The sequence below is a fragment of the Fusarium oxysporum genome, chromosome 8 (genome assembly GCF_000149955.1).
Source record: "Fusarium oxysporum f. sp. lycopersici 4287 chromosome 8, whole genome shotgun sequence".
NCBI classification, from domain to species: Eukaryota; Fungi; Ascomycota; class Sordariomycetes; order Hypocreales; family Nectriaceae; genus Fusarium; species Fusarium oxysporum.
In genome coordinates, this window is record NC_030993.1 from 1,816,064 (window position 1) to 1,841,641 (window position 25,578).

Here is a 25,578-nt window from a genome sequence, read left to right on the forward strand (position 1 = left end):
ACCACATTCTTGGGGGTGTTGCAGACAGCATCGTTGCAGCTATGTAAAGGCAGGTCTAGGACGGAAGCGGAGCCGATGGGGAAGGAGAGTTTGGGAAGAGTTGGGAATTTCCTTCTCGCTTGCAATGCAGTTGGATTGTGTTAGTCATTGCGCAATAGGGCGGACAACTACCTTGGATTCCGGATCCCCAAGTGTGTGTCTTGTAGATCTATAAAAACCCGCACATCAAGATCAGATTTTGGCGGTAAGTTTTGTTGCTGTTGGAAATCTTGATTCCTACCTTTTTACTGCCAGAGGCTGCAATTTTGTGTCAGTGAAACAGCAGTATTTTGTTGATAGTATTAAGAATTCGATCTTCCTGGTAAAACAGTGTGCTTAGAGAGGGCTGATCTGGTGTTGCTCAAGTTCCTTTGCTCCGCATCAGCCCTGTCTCCGCTTCCCACCCTGAACTTAGAAGTGATTTTCTTTCCGTAACGTTTTCTCGTAGCGCCTTTGATCTCCAAAGTAACGGCGCGAAAGGCGGCAGTGAGGAGGAAAACAGGAGTGGCTGTGATTGGATAAGCTACGTTGAAATGTACATCGCCCGGGCGAGTTGAAGAGGTTGTCAGTGTCAGTGGAAAGTAATTTTACGAGGTAAGCTGAAGACGAAGAGTCCTATCACGTGTAAGCGAATCACTTCAGATAAGGAAGGCGCCTTGAAGAAAATCACATCAAGGCAAGTGCATAGTACCTTCCGGTTGTGTATGATGAAGGCAAGAAAGGTAGGTAGCTTAGACCATGAAGCCTCCAGGGCTGTTAAACATTAGCACCTCCGTGTAGAATATTGGCCGAATCAACTCCGATATCGAGTTGTTTCACTAGAAATTTCTAGGATTGTGTAAAACTAAGCTAGACTCGGGACATGTCTGTTGAGGATTTACCTCCCAAGACAGTTGACGGACCGACTATATGCGCTCAATCAGCAGTCAAACTCTCTCAGTGCCAAAAAGGACGGTCAACATTGTGTAAGTCGGCGGCGGGAAACGCGATTTTCCGCCGAATTTGTGTGTATCCGCCTGGAAACAGAAACTGGGCCCCAACTGACACGGATCTCAACCACCAAGGATAGACCTGCCGTAACCAGATAGCCTGTCTTGAAGTCTGCAAGGGCTCTTATGATTGGCTCGGAAGGGAACTAGAAAATCCTGGTTGCAGGGGTCAGGGTGGACAGGTCCTTTGCCCCAAACCCCCCATGGGGCGAGTGCTCCCCCCGCATATACCGGGCGGTACTTGGAAGGTACGTTCGGGTAGGAGCCGTGGAGAGGTCTGGAGATGGAAAATATTCAGGGACTGACTTGGTTGTTGAACTTTTTCTTCAAGGCTTTGTAAACATGTCTATTGTATCGGATAGCCTCTTACTTACGGTTGCACTGGAGACGGTGCCGCCACGATAGCTGAGATGAATCGTCATCACAAGTTTGCAACCGGTCGAATCCTCCCGACTTATGTCCCGTTTTACATGTGCCTGGGCTGTCGATAAACCGCCCTTGCTCGCTTGTGGCTGACAATGATAAATCACCTTCAAGACTTCACTTCCACGCCTCACAACTCTGACACATGCCCAGGATGGCTTGGCAATACTGAGTGGGTGAGAGTTAACTTGGCTGCCCAAGCTGAGTTGGCACAGACGAGACGATAGTGAGACTGTTCAGAGGGCGATGACGAGATTCACCAAGCCTTGCGTACGCCTCAGCACGCCGTAGCCTTGGCTACTGAGGTTATTTGAACAAAGACCTGACTGACTTGAGCTTGGCCCAGCCGTTTCTCTTCGAGGTTGCCAATCATCAGGTTGGTCTGGCGTCAGTCAGGAGAAGACGGCAAGACACTCCGTTTATTCCGTGTGTGCGCGCCTATGAACGCAGGGCATTCACCGGAATCATCTATCTATGCCGTCTCTGTCCGTTCGCCAGTACGGAGTACTAGACGGTACCATCATGATCGCCTTTTGAAAGTGCTTTTTGTGCCTTCGCGGCTGACTTTCCTTTCTTTTTCCTATGCTCTTTGTTTCTCTGCCGCTTTGTGGCTTGCATTTTGGGCAGATTCAGTGGCTCCTTAGAGATCCATTCCCACAGATTGATGCTGTCCACTCACACTCCCCACACTGGGTTGAGTTGGGAATAGGGAATAGTGTCGACTGTCAAGTCGGTTCAAGTTGCATTCATTTTACGTACGAGGCAACTTGGTATCTATCCCATCTTTGAGTATGGAGTAGGTACGATATATCAATTTCGGTCTAACATCGCCCGACTCTCAATCCAGACTCCTGATTCTTACAGTGAGGCTTGGCACGATCAGGAACGCTAGGTATGCTAAGCCAAGGTAGACAGCTCCGCCGCACCCATGGATGTCTTCACAAAGTCCTTAAAGTATCTCTTAGTAGCTTATCACCTCCAATTTCCCCGCCCTGGCCCTTGCGCCCGCGCTACGCCAGCATACCCTGTCCGACCTGAAGGTCGCAGCAGCAGCCCGAGGATTTTCCTACACCTATCCTCAAGCGTTATCCGAACCGATACAGCACCTAGGACAGTTTGAGGTGCTATAGTTACGCACAATCCGTACTGCAACTCTCAGTGCGGATACGTACCTTGCCACACCATTCCTGTTGGGTTTGTCTCCTCTCTCTCCCCTCTTCACCCTGTTTTCGCCACGTCTTGTCGCTCTTTTCTGCTTCCACGCCCCCTGTTGTCTTGCTCTGGGCGCATCTACGTGGCACCGAATGCTAAAGCTGTCCTACAGCAGGCACAAAACCCAGGCGCTACACCTTACTCGGTGTACTCCGCCCACCGCCGAGTTGAGTCGTTCACCAGGGACATGACTGTGCAGCAAGCTCTTGGTTGACTTGGGTCGAGACCTTTGCGTATGTCCTCGAGCATTTGGGTTATTACCAACCCCCAACAAACAGGGACAATGCAGTTGATGGGAAATGTCGCTCCAACACGGTGCAGCAGGTACTGAAGGCCATGCGAATGCACTATCTCGTCATGAACCCGCATTTACGCCATCTTGGCTGATCCCGGTGCCAGTGCCAGTTCCTCGGGTGTCTCGCCGATGCGATGACTTACACCGTAAACTTGACACACACACCAGCCATTCTGGGTTCTCCATCTTCTCCATGTCCGGGGCAAACCCCTCCTCGCTTGATGAGCGGTACTTCTCCGTGGTTTTGACGTTTTGCCTAGTTAGACACTTGTTGTTCCTGTTTTCTCCTCTTTCACGTTCACATTATCCGCCTTTCACACTTACATGGGCAGGTTCCCCGATTGAAAAATTATACATCAATTGATCTGGGCGATGAAAATGAAGAACGATTTCAACGCTTGAAGGATTTGAAAGTGATAGACATACGCAATATCCATATTCAAGTCTCGGAGCAGTCTTCCGAGAACATCGTTCAGCGTTGCTGCTCACCTTCATACCACAACCACAATCACAAGTAGACCACCACAAGAACGACAAAACTTGATAAGATCTGGAAGGACGGTAATGTGCAACAAGCACAGAACAGCACAGCCTAGCACACCAAATCACAATACATATCTCTAGGTGTACATACGCACGCTTAACACCAACCCCCAGTACCGACCTTACCTTGGTTATCGGCTCGAGTGGGGGAAACAGCCGAGATATTGTGCAGTATTGTACAGTACTGACTGAATGTAGTGCACGAGAGGGGAAGCGCTAAAGAGAAAAGGGTGTTTTCGTCTTTTTGAGGCTTGACCTTGACCTTCCTTGACCTTGTCCACTCCATCTCATCCCATCCAGCTCCTTGGATTTCATTCACTCTCCTTGGCTTAGGCTTGGCTTGCTTAGGCGTCTCTATACCCCCAGTCAACTCCTACTGGACTTCGTTTCTCCTCCCCCGTTCTTCCCGCCCACCCCATCCCCCCATCTTCTTGTCATCCACCCCGTCTCTCCCGCGGAAGGCAAACCAAAAAGCAAGCCTCCTTCTTACAGTAGCAGTTCACGGGCCACCGTCTATTTTCTCCTCCACATGCCATGCTCTACCCTTAACGCACCCCGCAATCTGCCTGCATCTATCTTTCCCCAGCTCCAAATCCAGGTCCAAATCCTAATCTTTCTCTCCATCTCCATCTATCTAGCTATCTATCTGTTCTGTCTCTTCCTCTACTTCTCCCATCCCCACACTTTGATATCAAGAATCAGACGTGAAACTGAATCAAGGACTTGCTCTTTGAGCATTCACCTTCACAATGCTTGCCATTCAGTCTATGGAAGGCCCTCCTCGTCCACTTCCTGGCCCTCCTCCTCCCCTCGTCGGGCCAGAGCCTACTGAAGTTCGCCAACCAAAGCCCAAGACTCTACCCTGCAAGTACTGTAGCAAGCGGTTCAGGTTCGTTATCTGTTGTTGAACAAGAGTCAGAGTAGTATACTGATAAGATCTTCTAATGTTTAGACGTGTCGAACATGTTCAACGCCATGAGCGCACCCATACCAAGGAGAAGCCATTCTCATGTGGTTGGGATCGCTGCGGAAAGACATTCGGACGAAGGTACGTTTATTCTAGTTACGCTATATACCCCGTCTCTCAGGCCGTCCCACCTGGCACTCATAAACAGTACTCACCACTCACTCATCCACACATTTTTCAAATCTTGTCATCTCCGCTCGTCCTCTTTCTGTCTTTCCTTTAATGTGTCATCCCAGTTGGGGCTCTCCTGTCACTCCAGTTTTGTCGTCAAATACACATGCTTACATGGATATTAGAGACCTCCTCGTTAGGCACGAGAAGCTCGTGCATTTAAATGAAGGTAGCAAGGACAACAACCGACCTAGGAAGTTATCGTCCAATACATCCTCGGCTTCACATAAGAGTTCCATCTCTGAAGGTCAGATAAGCAATGAGGCTCTTGGACAGCAACATCTAAATGTATCGCGACCTCCGCCACCACAACAACCACTCCCGCAGCCACAACAGTTCCACCATGGTCCTCCACCAAATACCCAACAAGGCCCTCAGGATCCCCGGACTCAGCCCCGAACTGCAGCTTGTAATCTTGACCTCCTCTCTGATGCAGCCCTTGCGAGCTCAGTGACACCTGTCCAGAGAAATGTCAATGCAGCGCCTCTTCCACCACATTCACCAGATTCCCGAAGAAAGAGTAGCTATGGAGAGTCCATCGTCGCATACACAACGGAGCGACCCCGGGAAGATCAGCCTCTGGGATCCGGATATGTGCCTCAACAACTCCCTACTGGCTCCTACGATGATTATAACCCTTTCCTTGACGAGTTGACCTCGTCGTCACATTTCTTACCTCCAAATTTTGAAATCGAACAGCAGATGATGTATTCTCGGAGCCAAGGACCTTCTCAGAGAAGATCATCAAAATCGTCCTTTCTGCCAGGCCGCTTCCCTCCGATGCAAACTGAGGCCCGAGATCCTGCAGACCCTGCCGCTCGGGGTATCGACGAAGCAGCACGACAGTCAGCCCTTCGTATCTCAGTATCCGACCACACTGTGATTAAGAACAGGCTGGATGAGTTCTCGGCTGTTCTACCCAATGACTTTGTGTTCCCGTCCAGGCACACATTGACCAGATTCTTGGAAGGATATATCAGCGGACTTCACGAGCATCTGCCTTTCCTTCATCTTCCAACCTTTTCACCCGCCGAGGCCGCTCCCGAGTTGTTGCTTGCTATCCTTGCCGTGGGGGCCCAATATCGCTTTGAGAAGAATAGAGGCTATGCCCTTTGGTATGCTGCCAAGGCTGTCGCGATGGAGCAGATCCGAAGAAGGCGCATTTCGGAGGTTCACGCTTTATTACCGACTGCTTCTGCTTACAGTCCCCATTCCACGAGGCCCTCGCCAAGTGCCACATATCGCCACTCGTTTGCATCTGCACAGTCAGAGCGACCTACAACACAGGATACTCACCGAGAGCCATAGTAAGTCTCATCTTGGTCTATATGAAGCTCAATTTTAACTGTGTTTAGTTCTCCAAATACTCCCCAGGCTCGGATTGAGACCATCCAAGCAGTTCTACTTCTATTCGCGGTCGGTCTTTGGGGTGTGCCAACTATCCTTCATGAAGCGTTATCACTGCAGAGCAATTTGGCAATTCTCATTCGAGAAGAAGGCCTTGTGGCGGAAGTCAACCAGAGTGCTGTTAACGACTGGGAAACCTGGATTCGACTGGAGACAGCCACAAGGACGAAGCTCGTTGCTTATTGCTTTTTTAATCTTTGCAGCATTGCCTATAACATGCCGCCATTGTTGTTGACGTCCGAGTTGAACCTCTTGCTCCCTCAAAGAGGTAAGCTTTGGAGGGCTGAGACAGCTTGGCAATGGCAGGAAATGCGACAGTCGACGCCAATGATCGAGCTCACCCTGCATGACGCCTTCTCACGACTTTTTGGCAGAACAAATCAAGGACTTCCCCAACATTTGTCCTCACTGGGAAGCTATGTTCTCATCCACGCCCTCATCCAGCATATCTATCTGTTGAAGCAGACCTCTTTCGCAACTGGTCTGCCATATAACATTCACCGAACCATGAAACCCGAAGATGTCGAGGAGGTTACGCAAGCACTGCGTGTATGGCAGACGAGTTTTGAAGATCAGCACCAGCTCAGGGCAGCGGAATCGGGACATTACAACGCATCGGACTCGAATGTGGGAGGAACCTTGGATTACACGGCCACAGCGCTACTGCGACAAGCCTACATCCGACTCTATACCGATGTCACGCCCTCAACCGCGCTCGAGACCATGATGATCTCGCAGGTGGCTCTGCACATGTCGATTATGTGATAAGAGGGCGTCTGGTGTTGAGCAAGAACAAACGAGGAGAGCACAATGAAGATGGCCAGAAGCTGGATACCAGGCATGAGACACTGCAGTCCGGTGGGAAGAACCCATTGGATGTTTCCAGTCTGGTTTCTCAGAGTTCCAAAGCATACCCAGGCCGCGATGATAATGTCTTGACTTGATTGCTAACTCAATCTCATAGTGTGCAATTTTGAGTGTGCCATTTTAGTATCCAAGTGGCTACTCACGATTGCGGCGATTGGGCCGCACGAGGCTCCCGCTTCACCCGAGGAGAAAAACCTATTGGATATGGTTGGACGGATGCTTGATGAGACTGAATTTGCGGTTCCGCCAATCGACCCATCTCTTTCGGGGCAGAACGAGGTGCCATCAAGCGACAGTGCTAAGTTGCGACAACTCGCTGTTGCAGTTGTGCGACTTTGGGCAGAGACTTTCAAGGGAACACATATCTTTGAGATTGTCAAGGTTATGGGCCAGAGTCTTGATGCATACGCTGATCTAATCGAGAAGCCGAGAGACAGAAGTCCGCCGGTTCGGTTGCTGGAGCCAAACATCAACTGAAAGGGTATCGACTGGAGGGGAGGCTAACAGGATAATATGACGACCAGCAATGGTACTGAAGGAAACGACAATCTTAGGGATTTCAGGCGTCTGGTTTGAGGGAATATGGACAACAGGCAAGATGCTAACACGCCATCTATTGAAAGATGCCGGTCCTGGCTGGGAAAACGAGGGATATCATGATATGGGTTATTGTATACATACGGCGTTTTATGGATGACTTGTTGTGTCAATTGATTGGAAAGGCATATTTTGAAGAAGTTGGCGTTTGATATGAAGGGCAGAAGAGGGTCCAGTGGCTTCAATGCCAGCTACAGTAGTGATTATAAGAGAGAGCTTTTTATTCTGCGAATCTTCTGGAGATCACTCACCTTCCATGTAACACGAGATGTGAAGCAAGGCTTAAGAGAAGACAAGACCACAAGAGCCATGCTAGCCATTTATGACGAGACTAAAACGATCTAAAATTGTGACACCCTGAGATTCTGTTTAAATCTTGAGTTTCTCCAAGATCAGTCTGCAACGGTTGGATTGACTATTCCCCGCAAAATTCAAAGATGTAAGATCCATCTTGGATTGAGTTGAATGCAAGATCCACATCCACATGTGAAGAAAAAGGAGGGGCCGAGCCGACTCATTCAAGCTAAGAGCGTGGGGAAATTAGTGGAGACCAACGTGCATCATACCTCGGCACCTTTTAAGGGACATACCGAGCGAGAATGGTCACGTACGCACGTCTTTGGACAAGCAGCCTCGGGCCATTTTCTTTGACTTATTTCTTGTTTGAGCTTGATAATATATCATAGACATAGATACCATAGACGTAGAATTTCTGCCACTCTTCTCTTCTTTCACTTCATCTTTAGTCATTTCTTCACCACCAAGAACCATCAGCCATCAGCAATCATGCCTTTTGCGACAGAACTCACCAAGCGACTCGGCATTAGAGGTCTGTACACCCAATCCCATAGCCTCGACTCTCATACTGACCATCTCCAGTGCCCGTCGTCCAAGGCGGTATGATGCACGTAGGCACCGCCGACCTCGCCTCAGCCGTCTCCAATGCCGGCGGCTTGGGCATCATCACTGCCCTCATCTTCCCCACGCCCGAAGACCTGCGCAAGGAGATCCAACGCTGCCGTACCCTCACCAAGAACCCCTTCGGTGTCAATATCACCCTTCTTCCCGCCATGGTGCCCCCGAACTACGCCGCCTACGCTCAGGCTATCATCGACGAGGGAATCAAGGTCGTCGAGACGGCAGGAAACTCTCCCGGCCCTGTTATTTCGCAGTTGAAGAAGGCCGGCATCATTGTTCTTCACAAGTGCACCACGATTCGCCATGCCCAGAGCGCCGTTAAGCTTGGCGTCGATTTCCTCAGTATCGACGGTTTTGAGTGCGGTGGACACGTTGGCGAGAGCGACATTACAAACTTTATCCTGCTCAGCAAGGCCCGTCAAACTCTCGGTGTTCCCTTCATCGCCAGTGGTGGCTTCGCTGATGGTTACGGACTCGCAGCCGCGCTATGCCTCGGCGCTTCTGGAGTCAACATGGGAACGCGATTCATGTGCACGGTCGAAGCTCCAGTGCACCAGAAGGTCAAGGAGGAGATTGTGCGCGCGGACGAGACCGACACGACACTTCTCATGCGCAGATGGAGAAACACTACCCGACTCTTCAAGAACAAGGTTGCCCTGGAGGCTCTCGAGGTCGAGAAGAAGAGTGAGAAGGGCGAGTTTGCCGAGATTGCGCCGTTTGTGAGCGGTAAGCGAGGAAAGGAGGTCTTTGTGAACGGCGATACTGAATACGGCGTAAGTTTATACCTTGAGCTGAGACGAGGATGCGATGACTAACACAGCTCGCAGGTTTGGACAACTGGCCAGGTTATCGGCTTGATTCATGATATTCCTACATGCGATGTCCTTGTTCACAGAATTGAGAAGGAGGCGGAGACAGCGTTGAAAGAGAGACTCGCGCTTCTGGTGCCCGAGTCAAAGTTATAGAGCTAGAGGATACTAGACTTGCGAGATTTTGTTTAGAACTTGTATAAAGATATGCTGTTTATGTTTATTGAAGAAAGAATTGCAAGCGATTTTAAAAACCGTGCCCTGTCTATGAATGAGTATGCTCTCTCTAATTCTATACACACGCGTCTTCGAAATCCTATGGTCTATGAAACGCATAGTCCAAACGGTGTCTCTTTTCCTCATCTGATAATTCTATTCGTTTTCGAGGTCGAGGCTGCTGGACGACGAGCTCTGGAACACCGCGATTATCGAGGGACCATTCCTTCGTCTGGGTGAGGCTCACGCCCGTCTCAATCAGCGAGATTTTGCCCCCGGGTCTTCCCATGCTCCAATCTGTTGGTGTAGTTCGTTGGCTATGATTATGCACCGTGTCCTCCGTGAGATGGAGATTCATCTCGAGAATGGCACCGCGAACGCCACAGTATATGGTATCTGAAAGATCAGATGACTTGGCCAGACAATAGATCCTGTCATATGTGGAACTGCCAATATGAATGGTAGCGTCGGGACGCCAGTAGTTTCGTCTTGAAGCTCCATGCCAGTAACACAACACCCCGTTTTGAGAATCACATTTCTGCGGTTGATGCTCTGGCGCCCATCCTTGCTTCATAATGTGATCATCCTTCTGGCTGGGAAAGGGCCATTGTGGCGAGCATGGAAGAGCAGTTGTGTGATGATATGGCTTTGGGTACCTGAAGTCAAATAGACGGATATCCGGTGCTGTGTTACTGCCGGATACGAAACGCTCTGTACCATACACAAGGAGAGAACTACCTGCTTGGTAGGGTTGAAAGCGATCACGGTATACTGCGTCTTGTGGTGAGGGTGTTCGGATATCTAGAAGTCTGAATAAGGGGTTAACAGCCGACAATAAGTCTGATGAGATAAACTTGCCTATATGTGCCATCGTCCCATGCACTCAAAAGGAGATCTTCACTTCCCCCTCTAACGGGCTCGATTGCTCGAACTGTGGTCTTCTCACTGACTCCCCCACTTACCAACCTCGAAGCATCGTCTACGTACATAGAGTTACTATGAGCGTTGAAGAATTGTAAGCCGGCCGGTGTGAGCTGCCCCCAACGTAGAGGATTTCGAGTTCCGCCTAGAGCGCAAGCCATGATATCTTTGCTCATGAACTTGGTGCTGCGCAGGAGTGACGCTTCATCTGCGGGACTGGCTTTGGAGAATTCATGGTAATCCAAAGGGCTCAGTACTTGGTCATCTGACACACTGAGATTGTACAGAGTCAGAACCGAGCCTTTCCCGCTTGCCAGGAGATTCGTCTCGGGATGCCACTGTAGAGATGAGACTGCCACTTGACCTGGGGATTTCCTCATAGGATCGGAAGCGTGGTTTAGAAGTGCCTCGTCCGCTGGGCTCAAGTGTCTTGCGACTGCTGCAAACTCGTCCTTGCCACAGTGTATGCTGATGTCTCCATTGGCCCTCCCGACAATAACATTGGGTATACCGTCATTCTCTGTGACAGACGTTGCTGTGACATCTCCAGTCCCAGCCCGATATCCATGATCATGGCCCCCGATCTGATGCCAGGTATCTTGCTGTCCATCAACAGGTTTTATGCGAACCATGAGATTCTCGCCCACGCCGGCAGCAATAACCTCATTCTTCAGCGACGACATAAGCCGCGCATCGAGAACAGAATGGAACAGCACTGACTGGCTTCCAGCAACTCGACGCTGGAATCTCTCTGGCTGATTCTTCTTTTCATGCAACACATTGACCCAGAAACCGCGCTTCTCCCAGCAGCGATCCAGGTACGTTGCACGATCTGCAATAGAACTCCAGCGAGTCCCTGAGTCTGTAGCTATTTGCAGGGAGGGGAACCGGGTCTTGACGAAGGTACGCCAGCCATCTTGGCGTATGAGACTCTGGAGATGCTTCGTCAAGGCGGAAACGTGAGCTACGTCACGAGCTGTGTCGAGATGCTCGACAATATCGAGAACAATATCATCTGGAAGACTTGCCAGAGATGTTCCATCCATCATAGTTTCATTTCGCCCGAGACTTTTTATGTGGTTATGAAGTGATGCAGTTTTACCCTGATCTGGCTTGTAGCAGTATTTTCGGGTTTATCGAGTTTTGAAGTTTGTCTTTAACTGATATAAACAGATTGAGTGATCTTGATTCTGTTCTAGTTCGGTTTTATAACATGAAAGATTTTGAATGAGGAAGAGGAAAAAAAGCTTATACGACTCTAACAGTGAGTCAGCCAGTGCTTACTGGTGGTGCCTGCCTAATATTAGTTTCATGTCGTTGAAAATGGAGCGTCATAGCGGGTCTAGGTAGTAGGTACGTACTTCGTACATAATAAACCTATCAGCCTCTACCTCCAACCTACTAATTCAATATGCTTCAACCTCATTCTCTCTGTCACTGACCTACTTCAGGTCTATAATGCTCATTGCAGGCGAATTTGTTTGTATGATGATATCTCATTCTGCGTCTCAAACCATACAAGTATTTAATAAAAGACCCAAAATCATAAACCGCCAAAACATTCGTTGTCGTCAACAAGCAAGAAGCTGCAAGCCGCAGATACAAAGACCGTAAATATATGTCATGTGCAGGAGAAAACACCCCAAACAACCCTGTCGTCGTCCTTCGATACGAAGTTCTGTAAGGCACAAGCCTTGAGTTGGACATGGCAAAGCCAAAAACTGCAACATCTCGACCGCAATCAGAAAGGACTACGTATAGATTGATAATGAAACCAGATAAGAAAAATGTAAAGGACGCAAAGTCAAAGACAGGACAAAACGGGAGGAGTCTCTGAGCTACACGGCTCCGAGCCACCTCCACGCCTAACAATAACTTGGACCATTTTGAGAGCCTCTGGCTACTGGGCCTGGTGAGGATCTTCGATAACGTATAAAACTTGGCCATGGGTTGAAATTTTGCAATTTAACCATGGTGTACTGCACGGAAGCTTCACCTATCTCTGGTGTTTCACGTGGAGTTTGAATAGATCTCTTAAGAATCTATCGTTGACCCTGGTAGCCAACTCGTGGGTAGGCCTGCTCGATTTTGCCAACCCAATCACGGCCCAGGGTCATATGAACCCCATCCTCACCCCTGAAGTCATCGTATACGACAAAGTATACTCGAGTAGGAGGGAATGGGAGGTGATGAGACTCGAACTCTATCCCGGCGTACAAGATTTGTTCGATGTTGATTAATGCACCATTGGGACATTGAGTCTTTCTGCCGATTCCTGGTGGGAGACTTATGACTTGTATAGGAGATGAACGTTGGAGTATATCAACATAGCTCTGGGCTATGAAGTTGAAGTTCGACCTGCCGTCGAATTCGATCACTTGGCGGGTTGAATAGCCGCCATCATATGTTACTTTGACCAGGTTCAACTCCTGTCCAGCAGAAGAAGAAGAGGAGGTATCGGGGGCAGGTGGTGGTAGTCCTTGCTGAACGTCTTGTCCCATGTTTAAAGGCCAAGCAAGGCCGGAGGGATTACCAAAGTCTTGGGTGTGTACTAGAGGGCTCTGAATAGAGGGAGCACTAGGAGGTATATTAGTAAAACGTAAGTACTAAAGGTATTAAAGCACGAACCCAAAGTCAGCCCAGGATGTGGTCTGTGTTGGCTCTGACAGGAGAAAGTGGTCATTGATATCGGTCTCCAAGCCCGATACTTGGGTGATAGAGGAGGTAAAACTGGGAGCAGTGTACTGGATGTCCTCTTCCGATATTGGTAATAAATATGGCTCAAAATAGGGAGCCGACGTAGCGAGAGTATTGTATCCCAAAGGACAAAAGGTTTGTGCCTGAGATTGACCCTCAGGGTCGACGGCAATGATATTGGACTCGTCAATATTGCTGTTGTTTGCAGCAATGAGCGTCTGATTCTGAACTCCTGGGCTTTCGACGTTGCTCCCTAAGAGAGCGCTCGGTGCTTCTGGTAACAGATTTGTTTCTGAAGCCACGGCTGTGAGTCTTTCTGCTTCGGAAGACGTCGAAGGCTTTGCTACCGATGACGATGATGCTGATGCTTGGGGACGTGACCTTCGCTTCTTCTCCTTCTCTACCTTCTGTAGCTCAGTGCGTGAAGGCTTCACACGTTTCTCCAGACGTCCACGCAGGAGACCCTTACAACTTTTTCTCAACGATATCTTTTTGGGGTAATGTGATCGCACCGGCATGGCAACATTGATACTTGTCTTCGCCGTGATGAGGTTTAAGTATGCCCAGTAAGTCAGAATTTCGACAACACCTAGAAGAAGATCAAGCCAGTAGAGAAGGGAGAAGTCTCAAGTCACCGCGAGGACTCCAAGCAACCACTGTTGGGCAAAATGAAAGAAGAGAAGCAGCGGAGTAGATTATTCAGGCTTCACATTAGGGCCTCAATCCCTGATATTATCATGCGCTAGATCAGTTGAGCCTCATCAAGTACCGACAAGAACATGGATGGCAGTACTATGATGGGAATTTACATGGCCGATACGTGGAAGAGAAAACCACAAAGACAACGCTCACCCAGCCAGACGAGCCACTGCACAGCTGTGATATACCGTAGCCAGGAGGACCATGTTCACCCATACGGAAGCGACATCCTCTTTCATCCCACCCTGGCTGCAGAATCAAGGAACCATGCTATTATGCAGTCATCTGGTTCAGTGAGCGATATCGAGCCGTGGTTGGCCGAGTTGGTCAAGTAAAGCATTACTTGAACAATGACAAAGTGAGAATAGCAGCAGGAGGACAGACACGATGATATACAAGGGTTCTATAGGTCAGACAACTGTGAGGGTGGTCCCTATTTAGGGAATTGTAACTTTGGAAGCTGAGGCTTGATGGGGGTTATATCACCAGTGACGTCTCGCTGCCCATACGAAAGTCCAGACTCGAGGACTCAAGCACCTCACTTTGTATTTCACACTTTGTCTTCTGCATTAGCTCCGTAGTCTGATGTGATTTATGCAATGTGATATCGGTGAATGTGACAACTCACAGGTGGGTGACTACGTGGCTTTCTCAATCGGAAATCCCCAATTCCACAATCACTCTCAGCCTGATTTGATCCAAGACAGCAATACTGATCAAAATGCTTCACGTTATGCATCCTTCACTTATGTTACCAGGCGTTGGTATACTGGACTTGGCTAGTACCAGTCATTTCCCATAAGTGTTCAGCCTGCTTTTTACAATATTAAAAGGTCAATTCAACTCCCTTTACTAACCTCGGTCCCGGCTGACTGCCGTGATGTGTCTGACATTGGAGCCTCACTCAATATTGCCTACAAGTCTTGGACCACTTCCACCCTCATATCCCCTCTGGGGCTACTCACTCGTTTCAGAACAGGACCTCGAATATACTCTCCTACACGCTGAGTCGAAGAAATGCCGGATCTTTTCACTCAACAAGTGATCATTAACTGCTGGTCAGTTTCTGCCAACGATCCCAACCTCTCTAAGCGGAAGAACAAGTCCCAGAGCCCTCTACAAATCAGTGCCATACTCTGCGGCAGAGACTACGGCCTCATTTCCAAAAATATAGTAGAGAAGCTTTTGGGTACAAGTGAGAAGCATACTTCTGGGCTCCCTTCCGTGGTAGAAATCTCCTGGACCCTATCTGGTTCTGAGCAGGACTTGGAGACGAGCCAGGTTCGTGTCATTCCTGGGCTAGAGCAAGACCTCGTACTTGGTGATAATACCGAGGAATTGTATCAGAGTGTCCACCTTACTCCCCCATCACATTCCCAGGGATCTAAAGCAGAAGAGCATGGGCCAAGTACTTCTTGTCCAGAAGCCCTGCCCTTCCAATTCAACACCTCGGAAGACTTTAAGAGTCAAGGCATCATCCCCAAGAATCAACAATCTCAAGAAATTCTCAAGCAGCTATTGGGTCGCTGCCGCACAAGAGCCCAAAGCCCTCTCCCCCACCACAAAACCGTAGCTTCAGAGCCAGAACAACCCGAAGGACCATCAAAAATTAGCACTGACTCCTTGTGCGGATCTTTTGATATCTCCTCCAACACATCTGATTCAGATGGGAAATGGATCATGCCGCCCAACGACAAATTGCACAGAGAGAGGACTTCCTCGCTGCAGCCTTCGGATACTGATAGTCTGGTCGACCCCAGTGAAGACGTTGCCTGGGAAGTATCAACTGAAGCATCTCAAGCTCTTTCTCAAAGTTTCCAATTCCATGGTTGGTCTCTGGTAGACACAGCCTCAGCAGATACCCATCCAAGTACCCCTGAATGGGTGGAAGACCAAAACATTACCCATGAGTCTCAGAACGATGATTTCGCCACGCACCCAGGCCACCGTTTCTGGGAATGGGACGTCGAGAGGCAGCTTTGGCGTCGAAAGGGTCAAAACGGATCGGACGAGAGAGATTGGTTTGAAATCATTCAATAACAATGGCTTGTTTGTAAGATACCCAGTCCAAGGAGTTCCTTGAGCATTAAAAGCTAAAAATACATAGTTTCAATAATATGCTGCCGTTCTTTTGCTTTCTGATCTTTGATTTACACCCCAGATTATTGATAAAAAGTCGAATATATAGTGTTTTATTTTTAATTGGCTTATGTCCGCTTGCCTACTCAACTATCGTTAGTACTGGCAGCCTACCAAATGATCATCCCAACGAATGGAGAGGTGAGCTTCAAAGGTGGCAACAGAAGGCCAGTATGTATTCGAATCATGACTAGCTTATCCAATCGTAAATATGCACCACAAAGTGAAAACGCCATACACCAACAATCTACACGCCAACTACCAAACACGACGCCTCCCGATGCCTGTATCATCATAACAGTAGATGCAGCGCCCGCACGCCCTTCTCTGCCGCTGCAATATGCCAAGGTCGAACATCCATCTCGCGGTCTACAACACCTCGTGCTCTGGCTAAGGTTCCGAGACCCCGAAAATAGCACAACATTTCTCTTAGAAGAGGCTCGTACGCCCTAGGCGTAGCCTCTGTGTGAACAAGATTGACCTCCATCACGACTGGGGGGTCTTCAAGCTTTATTCCTGTTCTTTTAATCAAATACCCACTGGCAAGTGCCGGTCTCACTTCCAGTAACGTAGTGGAGTTGCAGAGTCGATGTCCGACGATGGCACCCCATGTCTGATCAGTGGCATCAATCAGGAAGGAATCGGCCTCTGCTTCTGCAGCACCCTCGGCAGTCGGTGTAGCAGCTAATGTGCTAGCATCACGCATAGGCGTTGCCGGCGTCGTGGTTTGCTCCGGCGAAACAATATTAGCCTGGGGCGTGGATACTGGTGTTGAGTAGAACGCCGAGGTTGCCGCATGAGGAATCTTCACGATCGGCGGGACCAGTTGCAAAGATGGATTGGTATCGACGGACATGAGAATCATGGTGAATGAGTGCTTGTCGTCTAGCGTTGAGGCTGCTTGCCACCACTCCACCTCTTTCTGGTCCATTGCCCCAGACTTGGTGATGATCACTCGCCAATGAACTTTCCAGATTGATATCATGGTCAACGTAGTCGCCCAGATCTCGGCTATGATGGCGGCCTTGTGGTGGGAGACGGAACGATCCGGTGTTCTGCTCCGAGTGATTGAATAGGACGTGGTCGCTTGTCGTTGTCCACGGTTGTCGGTCCATGCAGCTGTAATCCATCGGCCATCAAGACTTTCAGCATATCCAACATGTAAGCAGGAATTCTCATGCATAAGGGACTGAGAAGGCGACGTTGTAAGCTTGAAGTCAATCATTCGAGGTGGAGGCTGTTCGAGCATAACTGCTGGTGCAGGTGTAGGACCACCGAATTCGGTGTCCAAAAACAAGGTGCACCTATCATACGTCTCTATGCAGAGCTTCATCATTTCCGCGGGAGTCGGGACGACTAGCGATGTCGTGGAAGAGATCATATCTAATGAAACAAGCTGCAGCACTAGCTCGTTCTGTGGAGATTCCCGACGAGCTGCTAGGAGGTCGCTATACTCATCGAAGCAGCGGTAGAAAGCCGTGCAGGCCTCGATGATGGAAGCCGGGTTATCTGGTGAGTAAACAAAGTAAATGACCAGATTCTTGTCTTTGGACTTCAACTCTGATAGAGAGCTTCGGAGCACTTCCATGCTTTCCACAAGAGCAGAGCCATGACCAGTTACGGTTGCGTCAGGTGAAGTCGAGATCCTATCAACCTCATATGGCAAGACACCATCGTCCCAGTCTCCAGACAACGGCAGGTTGTTGAGAGTGCCAAGTTTCAAGGATTCATATACACTCTTTAAGCGGCTGAGGAAACTTTCAACATGGTCTGACATCCCCTTCCAGCCTGGAAAGATGCAAAGAGCGGAGATATCCTTTGTCCCCCACGAAGGTGACAGCCCGAGACCTTCCCAGAAAGACATTGATGATGGAAGTACTGAGAGTTTCGTTTCTGATCTGCGCACTTCCAAGTGAGGTACAGGAATCTGGTATAGATTGTTTGCGCGCAATTGCTCAGCGTTGGGATCTCTGCCTGGAATTGGTCTGGGCTGGAGACGGCTCGGTTGTCCTACAAGGGGGAGGTCCTGAATTTCCAGCAGCCCTTTCAATCGCACAGCCGTGGGGGTACCCAAATTCGAGGGAATGGCATCGTGAAGAAGTTGTAAGGAGTTCCGGGCGATACTGAGCTCATGGCTCCTCATAGTCGCAAGGGAGACAGACGACTCAGCCTTATGCTCGATGCCGATTTCAAGTCGCCCGGTAGCAGCCTGTTCGGTGATGATTTGCGCAATCTCCACAAAGTCGTGGTTGGAAAGACCTACGTCCACGTTAAGTGGCTCTGGGTCCAAAAAGAGGTGGTGTAGCAGCATTTCTGGCGATTCTGTTTTGGAGAGTTTTGGGAGCTCGATCGCAAGTTGCTCATCAGTGACATCGTCTAGCAGTTCTGTCTCTCTAGAAGTTGTAGCTTGTGAAAGAGCATCATCATCCACGACGGTTCGTTTAATACTGGACTTAACGGGAGAAACTGGACCACCAGAAAGCGAACTTATATCATCTCCATCTGACTCGAGATCACTCTCTTCAGAGATCCAGTCATGCCCATTCAGTCTCTGGGGGCTTGCATGGGTAGTAGATGCATCAATACCAGTCAAACTTCTAATGAGAGAGTTTCCAAGAAGTGATTTGGATGTCTGTTTCAGCTTTCCTTGCCCTTCGAGATACTCATCTCGAGAAAGATTATGGGCACTCGGCCTCGAATCTCCATTACTCTGGTCCTTTGAAAAGTCGAATGCACCACCATGTTCATACTTTTTGTTAATCAGGGGGATTTTAGGGTCAAACTCGACCTTTTCAAAAACACTACTCTTTCTCCGGGGTGGCTGAACAGCAAAATCATCCTTGGTAGGGCTGGACAATGAGGCCCGTACTCGCTTGAACACAGTAGCAGGGTCAAATGGACTGGACCCTCGCTTGGTAGTATCTGGTCGCTCAACTTTGATTCTGTGATTAAGTTCATCATTGAGCGAGCTCCTGGCATGCTTCAGTTCTGGCTTAGCAAAGACAGAATCATTAGTCTTTGGTTTTGGTTTGACCTCAGGTTGCGGCTGTATGGCTTTGTGAGGCTCCGGATGCGATAGCACTGGCGGAGGCATTACCTGGGGCGCAGGTGCAGTAGGAGCTGGTTGCAAATCTGGCATGTCCATGTCCAGATCGTTGCCGTCAGGGCCATCAAAGAAATTAAAGTCATCCTCTGTTACATCGTGATCCCCGAACACATCCTCACCCAAGTCGTTCATTACATCGTCAGAATCGCCCATTGCGTTGCTGTCGCTTCGTTCTCTCTTTTGTTCGTGCTGGCCTCCCCAGGCGTCATTCTCAGCATCAGCCATCGGTGTCGCTGTTGGCATCGTCATATCAGCATCAACAACTGCAAGGGTTGGGGGCGGGTTATTAGGACTTGAGATCGCTCCATCTATGGAAGGGGTAATGCCGATGTGTTGCTGAATTGCGTCGGGGGGTGTTGGATACATGACACCAGCGGCAGCTGTGCTAGGTCGCCTCATGGTCAAGGGAGACTGCCCATTGAGGTTTTGAGCTAGGGGGTTCGCACCATTAACTTCTCTAGTGACAGCATACATTCGCTCAGCTTTGCGTTTGGAGATTCTCTCTTCCCTTTCTGACGCACCGGCGAACCATCCACGAGCATCTCCTAAGGGATCGTGGCATTCCTCGTGACCACTGAGCATCGTGTCGCCAACACGGTGAGTCGTTGACATTTCCATTGGCTTCTTTCGAAAGCAGAGCGATCCTGGCCAGGGAACTGTTGCCCGTGATCGCTTAGATTCCCCGTCTGCATCTTGCGAAGTCGGCTTAGAAATGAGAAGGTTAACCCAGGGGCTCGCCTTGAATTGAGATGGGTTGAGTCCACAATATTCGAGTGCTTTGAGGCATGAGTGCTTCCATTGCGAATCGTTTGTGTCTGGGACACTTCTCACACTCAAAGCTTGCGTATTCGGTGTTTGTGCTAGGCTTCGATCCGAACCATCCCCGTTGGCAAAATTCTGCTTTGTTGCAAAAACTCCATAGGGGGCAGCCAGCACCGAGCTACTTGGCGAAGAGGAATCACCTGTGAGAACATCTTCCACTGTCGCCAGGTTCTTGCAGTAAGAGAAAGTAAGACTGACAACAAGAGAGCCCGTAGTAGTGAGATATGTCTTGAATGTGCCAACGACGGGATCGGCTTGCAAGGAGCCCCTTTCGCGTTCATTCGCATCGGCTAGCAAAGGTGGAATCAACATTGTCCTGTAGTTCAGAGGTATGGCCATAGACCGACTACAGAAAGCGAAAGCTATCGAGGAAATGACTGCGACTATGAACTGTTCGTAGATGATCTTTGGTACTGGCTGCGTCGTCCTCATGTCGGTAACCTGAGCTGAAGATTGAGACACTCCTTCAGGCAAAGCCCCCCCAGCGACCTGAGTCGGTGAGATCAAAGGGTTACGACTATTTGCCTCGGCGGGAGATGCGGTAGAAGCTGTGTTGTTCGGGGCATTTTGAGTAGTGTTTCCCGGAATGCGGCTCTTCTGCAAAGCTACAGGTTCAAGGTTACCCTCCTCAACCATCCCTAATGTGTAGCCGGAAGCTTCCAGGCTAGATCCCGGGGCAGAATTGACGGCCTTGCTCGTCCCGTCTTTGCTGACGATTTGAAATATCCATATTCCTACTCGGTCGGCGTCATACGAAACAAGCTTTCCTTGGTCGCGAAGAGAACTTTGAATCTCGAGAGCGGAGGATTGGAAGCCATGCGATTGGTCGGGAGGAGGCTCGTAGATGCGAAAGGTTATCGACGCGATGTTGTTCTGAAGAGTTCAAAGTTAGATAAAGAAAGGCTTTTAGAGGAAAGCTAGAAGTATAAAAGTAACTCAAACATACTATCGACAAGGTATTCGTCTCATATTCACTGGTCTCCATTGCGACAGCTTCCTCGCCGTTCCGAAGTCGCAACCGTAAATGCGGCCTTAGGAACGACGGCGAGGCCCAAGCCTAAAAGGGCCCGACACTTCGTGTTGCTTCTTCGTTATAGTCGTACCTTAGGATAGTAGAAATTGCCGAGATGTGGTTGTCTGGATAGTACTGGTAGGGGCAGTTGACTCCCCAGACTCCATCTCAACGAGCCGGACACTTGTGCTAAGTCGCAGCTCGGGGATGGTGCCACGGAGAGCTAAAATGGCTCGGTCGGTGAGGTAATCTTTCGAAATAGTGGTGAAAGAAGTGACAGCTAAGTCATTAGCTTTGTGTTGTGTTCTCTGGACAAAAAGAAACGATGTGACGATGATCTGGGGCAGTTCGATATTTGATGATGTCTGTCGCAACAAACTAGGCGTTGGCGGAGGTGGAAATTCAGTGGAGGCGGAAGAGCAAGGGCCTCAGCTGGGATGGGGAGTGCTTAATCGGGGACAATCAAGTGGTTTGCTGGCCGGGTTTAACAGGGGAGTAGAGAAAGACCAATTTCAAGGGACTGAATAGGAGCGTATTAGGCTAGGAGAAGAAAAGATCAGCAATAGTATGTAGAGAGTTGGTCCTTGGAATCTTGACGTTTGCAAAGTATATAACTTGATGCAAACAGGGGCATCAATTATTAAAGTGTATGATCTATCTTTCTGTGTGGTCTTTAAGTAATAACTCGAATTTTTGTAATAATATTTATACAGAAACAGTCAGAGTATATGCGTTTTTCCTCCGTTTGAGGTCTTTGGGGTCCCTTACCGCGAGTCACCGAGCACACCGAAGATAGTGGGGCGTCGTTTTTCTTCACCTTGATTTTTTTCAAGTCCAAGGCGCATCAGCTGGTGAATCGCAAAACTTGCATTATTCCTCTCTACACGGCAACCAAGTTTCGTCAGTGCAGTTCTACTGGAATACCGCCACCATGAAGCTTTCAAATCCGGGAACCGTTCCCGTATACACAATTTCGGGCGCATCTAGTGCCCGACCTCTGCCCGACTGGCTTGCGCGACGCAGAAAGCGAAGTTTGAAGGACGATGCCGAATACCAGAATCGTGTCGAGCTTCTGCAAGATTTCGAGTTCGAAGAGGCTAGTAACTGCATCCGGGTCAGTGAAGATGGCGACTGGATCATGAGCACAGGCACATACAAGCCGCAGATTCATGTTCATAACCTACCTCAGCTGTCGCTGTCTTTCGCTCGTCATACCAACTCCCTCAACCACTCATTTGAGCTCCTGTCAACCGATTACTCCAAATCCCTTCACCTTCAAACCGATCGCCGCCTCGAATTCCACACTCCCATGGGCTGCCATTACGAAGTCCGTCTTCCCAGATATGGCCGAGCTCTTGTCTACGACCGGCAATCTACCGAGGCTCTTGTACCAGCGGTCGGCTTAGATAGCGATGGTAAGGGCGAGGTGTTCCGCCTCAACCTTGAGCTTGGACGCTTCATGAAGTCATATCAGGTCGATGTTGGTGGTGACGATGAACTTACTGGGGGCGGTTTACAAGGAGGTATCGGGGTTGGTAGCGTCAACACGGCTGCTATCGCAGAGAATACTCATAACTTGCTCGCTTTCGGAACTTCAATAGGAACAGTTGAGTTTTGGGACCCCCGATCCAAGTCCAGGGTCGCCTTGCTAGGAGGCCACGAAGGTGAAGTTACAGCATTGGACTTCAGCCCTTCAGGTCTTTCTATTGTTACCGGCGCTTCGAGTGGCATGATGCAGATTTTCGATCTACGACGACCCGTGCCCCTCATGAAGAAGGATCAAGGATATGGTTTCCCTGTGCACAAGCTCATGCATATGACAACGGCATCACAAGAAAAGAAAATCCTGTCGGCGGATAAGCGCATCATCAAGCTATGGGATGAGGAGACAGGAGATCCTTGGACGTCCGTGGAGCCTATAGTGGACATCAACGACGTTGCATGGTGCAAGAACACTGGTATGATCATGACGGCCAATGAAGGCAAGCAACAACATGCGTTCTTCGTTCCCCAACTAGGTCCTGCTCCTAAATGGTGCTCATTCTTGGACAACATGGTCGAAGAAATGGCGGAAGAGGTGCACACCGAAACATACGACAATTACAAGTTCTTGACACTACCCGAACTGAAGCAGCTGAGCTTGTCCCACCTGATTGGAAAGACCAACTTGCTCCGACCTTACATGCACGGATACTTTGTGGCATCCAAGCTGTACGAGCAGGCTAGGTTGATTGCCAACCCATATGTCTGGGAAGAGGAGAGGACGAAGCGTATCAAGGATAAGGTCGAGAAGGAACGTGCAAGCAGAATCAGAGGTACTAAGAAGGTCAAGGTCAACCAGAAGATGGTGGACAAGATTCTCAAGAAGCAGGAGAACAGAGCTGAGGTTGACACCAATGTTGGTGTTCTTGGTGATTCCCGTTTCAGCAAGATGTTCGAGGATGAAGCCTTCCAGGTGGATGAGACCACTGGAGAGTTCCGTGCTCTCAACCCAAGCACTGCGGTGGGACAGCAGGCCGATTCGAAGGCCCCGGCCCGTTATCAGGGTAAGGACTCTGACGATGATGCGTCCAGTGATGAAGATATGGACAAGACAGTCCCCGCACCAAGGCGAAAGACCAAGGACGAAGACGTTGTCATGCATGTGTCATCAACCAGCAACCAGGGACGGGCTGTCAAGGACACGGCGCTTGGCTCGAGACAGCAGAAGTCGGGGCGCACTCACCAAGCCCGAGGAGAGGTTGTTGGTGAGCGTCAAGTGTCTTTCATTCCAGAGTCAAGGAGAAAGCAAAAGAAGAGAGAGGAGGAGCTGCCCGCTGAACCTCGGGACAAGCGAACTGGAGCTGCTCGACGCAGCGCCAGTGGCAACACGTTTAGACGGATCTAAGAAGCGAGAAAGAAAAAACAGGCGCTTGAATTTCATTATCAAAATAGCAAAGGCGTTAATGCTCAGTTCGTGGAGTAAAGATGAGACAGCCCATGCGTGGAAGGTTACTATTTATACATGGATGATACCCGGATCCTGTCCGTTGGAAACACCAATTTGAGACCACAACCGTCAAATACGTGGCTGACAACTTCTATGACCACTCCTGCCACCGTGACTGCCAGTTGCACCCCACAGTGAGGATCTCCCTCTGCTGCTGCTTTTCACTTCCTCGACCACTTCTTCTCCTTACGCTTTGCCTTGGCTTGAGCTAGACCCTTTTCAAGATCTTCAGGTCGAATTCTCGGTGTCGGAGGGACATCATCATCAACAATCCGTGTACGGTTACGATGAGATGGAACAGGCCCGTCTTTGACTGATGAAGGGAACTCTGTTCTCCGCGGTGTGAGAGCCGTAACAACCTTGCGAGCAGACTTCCTGATTGTCTCTTTCATTGTCCATTCGCGCCTCTTTGCTATGAAGAAGAGGGCGGCTGTGGAGACTATAACAATATTAGTGCATGTTGACGATTAATAGTAGGGAGAGACATACTGCCGATCAAACTGACGACAACAACGACAACGATGATAGCAATCATGCCGCCTTGAGAGATAGAAACTGAGTTGCCTGTGCTGTCGCCAGCAGCACCCGCCTCAGTGCCAGAGTCGGCGCTTGGAGCACTATCATCGTAGCTCTCCGACGCAAGCGGAAAGGGGTTACTTGTTGAAGACATTGTCTTTGAGTTTGTGTAAGCTGGTGTATGGGTATGGCTGCTCAAGAAGCTGCACAAAAAGGTTCACAGAACCTAGGAAATATGGAAAAGTAAAGATATCATGTAATTAAGATAGAAGGGCTAGGAATTTTTCAAGAATACCACCTCTTTGGAGAGGGCAGCCACTTGTATATACATCTACAAATCTCTGGTTCTTCATCCCCCACAAGCGTAGTACTCAGACCCTGGCATCCTTGATACCGACTTGGCTCTCAACTCCCGAGTATTCAAGACGAATCATCATTGGATTCCCATCACGGGGCCGAGACTCGAGCATAGCAGCAGGAACCGCGATATAGGAGCACGCACATCTGTGATTGGTGACAGTCCAGCTCGAAGCGCTGAGCGGCGAAGCCTCAAACAGGGGTCCAGCCAATAAGACTTCAGATCCGGACTTTATCAACCTCGATGCCTGTACTTCGTCACGCGCCAAAGGGTGATTAATGCAGGGCCGTTATTGTGCGCAAGGGAATATTTTCATATTTTTCACAGTGATGAGCCGCCGGATTGGTTCTACAAAGCCTTAGTTTGGGGATTAAGTCGTAGTGCATGTGGGTGTTGGAGAGTCGTTTCACTCTGTGATGTTGGGCCGGTGATAACGGCGGTTGAGAATGATCAACTAGCGGTGGCCCATGCATTGTTGGCGTCCATTTCTAAAGCGAAGCGCCAGGGGTCGTTGTTGGTTGTTTATATGCTTATCGTGTAAGTTGACCTGCAGCCGTTGTCATGGTTTTGACAGCGTTTGAGATTGATCTTGGCAGGAAGACGCTGAACTCCATATAACCGCCGTTCTAGATTTTGCTTCTAAGCGAAAAACTTGGCGATGCGATGTTGCATCATCTTATAAGCGCCAGGTTTAGCAGTTGAAATAGATTCATGACCCTGCTCAGAGAGATACAACCATGCTGTGTGATACAAAAACGAGGCCTCCTTTACAGTTCCCTTCTTTCGACTTCGTATATGATAGATGCTTGTATAATAGCCGAAGATCGTATACGACCCTAACTTCTTTGAGTCAGTCTAAAGTACCA

General features: G+C 49.3%; 9 protein-coding genes across 11 annotated transcripts; 5 read left to right on the forward strand and 4 right to left on the reverse strand.

The window, feature by feature from the left end:
* Positions 1 to 2,962: 2,962 nt before the first annotated feature.
* On the forward strand, positions 2,963 to 3,322 carry FOXG_18512 (uncharacterized protein; the record flags this gene model as incomplete). The annotated part of the gene is made up of 1 exon (XM_018398622.1): positions 2,963 to 3,322. The coding sequence occupies one exon, from the start codon at positions 2,963 to 2,965 to the stop codon at positions 3,320 to 3,322; it is 360 nt and encodes a 119-aa protein (XP_018237211.1).
* A 928-nt stretch (positions 3,323 to 4,250) lies between these two features.
* FOXG_03231 (uncharacterized protein) lies at positions 4,251 to 7,778 on the forward strand (the record flags this gene model as incomplete). Its single annotated transcript, XM_018380841.1, has 6 exons — positions 4,251 to 4,390; positions 4,454 to 4,549; positions 4,765 to 5,946; positions 5,995 to 6,784; positions 6,838 to 6,946; positions 7,011 to 7,778. The coding sequence occupies 6 exons, from the start codon at positions 4,251 to 4,253 to the stop codon at positions 7,388 to 7,390; spliced, it is 2,697 nt and encodes an 898-aa protein (XP_018237212.1). The 3' UTR covers positions 7,391 to 7,778.
* Positions 7,779 to 8,080: 302 nt separating this feature from the next.
* Positions 8,081 to 11,622, forward strand: FOXG_03232 (enoyl-[acyl-carrier protein] reductase I). The gene is made up of 3 exons (XM_018380842.1): positions 8,081 to 8,339; positions 8,390 to 9,201; positions 9,256 to 11,622. Exons 1-3 carry the CDS (start codon positions 8,297 to 8,299, stop codon positions 9,391 to 9,393), a joined length of 993 nt encoding a protein of 330 aa, XP_018237213.1. The 5' UTR covers positions 8,081 to 8,296; the 3' UTR covers positions 9,394 to 11,622.
* Positions 9,421 to 11,641, reverse strand: FOXG_03233 (uncharacterized protein). The gene is made up of 2 exons (XM_018380843.1): positions 10,312 to 11,641; positions 9,421 to 10,262 (listed from the first exon to the last, which is right to left on the reverse strand). The coding sequence occupies exons 1-2, from the start codon at positions 11,421 to 11,423 to the stop codon at positions 9,554 to 9,556; spliced, it is 1,821 nt and encodes a 606-aa protein (XP_018237214.1). The 5' UTR covers positions 11,424 to 11,641; the 3' UTR covers positions 9,421 to 9,553.
* Positions 11,642 to 11,839: 198 nt separating this feature from the next.
* FOXG_03234 (uncharacterized protein) lies at positions 11,840 to 14,006 on the reverse strand. Its single transcript, XM_018380844.1, has 2 exons — positions 13,003 to 14,006; positions 11,840 to 12,951 (listed from the first exon to the last, which is right to left on the reverse strand). The coding sequence occupies exons 1-2, from the start codon at positions 13,587 to 13,589 to the stop codon at positions 12,417 to 12,419; spliced, it is 1,122 nt and encodes a 373-aa protein (XP_018237215.1). The 5' UTR covers positions 13,590 to 14,006; the 3' UTR covers positions 11,840 to 12,416.
* A 453-nt stretch (positions 14,007 to 14,459) lies between these two features.
* On the forward strand, positions 14,460 to 16,144 carry FOXG_03235 (uncharacterized protein). The gene is made up of 2 exons (XM_018380845.1): positions 14,460 to 15,823; positions 15,878 to 16,144. Exon 1 carries the CDS (start codon positions 14,788 to 14,790, stop codon positions 15,808 to 15,810), a length of 1,023 nt encoding a protein of 340 aa, XP_018237216.1. The 5' UTR covers positions 14,460 to 14,787; the 3' UTR covers positions 15,811 to 15,823; positions 15,878 to 16,144.
* On the reverse strand, positions 15,946 to 21,306 carry FOXG_03236 (uncharacterized protein). 3 transcript variants are annotated; one of them, XM_018380847.1, is made up of 3 exons: positions 20,784 to 21,277; positions 19,462 to 20,710; positions 15,946 to 19,248 (listed from the first exon to the last, which is right to left on the reverse strand). In XM_018380847.1, the coding sequence occupies exons 1-3, from the start codon at positions 20,820 to 20,822 to the stop codon at positions 16,202 to 16,204; spliced, it is 4,335 nt and encodes a 1,444-aa protein (XP_018237218.1). In that variant the 5' UTR covers positions 20,823 to 21,277; the 3' UTR covers positions 15,946 to 16,201. The 3 variants fall into 3 exon arrangements, with proteins under 3 accessions (XP_018237218.1, XP_018237219.1, XP_018237217.1); XM_018380848.1 differs by having other exon boundaries at positions 15,946 to 20,710; positions 20,941 to 21,306; XM_018380846.1 differs by having other exon boundaries at positions 15,946 to 20,710; positions 20,784 to 21,306.
* Positions 21,307 to 21,653: 347 nt separating this feature from the next.
* On the forward strand, positions 21,654 to 24,715 carry FOXG_03237 (uncharacterized protein). The gene has a single exon (XM_018380849.1). The coding sequence runs from the start codon at positions 21,781 to 21,783 to the stop codon at positions 23,734 to 23,736; it is 1,956 nt and encodes a 651-aa protein (XP_018237220.1). The 5' UTR covers positions 21,654 to 21,780; the 3' UTR covers positions 23,737 to 24,715.
* FOXG_03238 (uncharacterized protein) lies at positions 23,739 to 24,741 on the reverse strand. Its single transcript, XM_018380850.1, has 2 exons — positions 24,328 to 24,741; positions 23,739 to 24,277 (listed from the first exon to the last, which is right to left on the reverse strand). The coding sequence occupies exons 1-2, from the start codon at positions 24,506 to 24,508 to the stop codon at positions 24,000 to 24,002; spliced, it is 459 nt and encodes a 152-aa protein (XP_018237221.1). The 5' UTR covers positions 24,509 to 24,741; the 3' UTR covers positions 23,739 to 23,999.
* Positions 24,742 to 25,578: the final 837 nt, after the last annotated feature.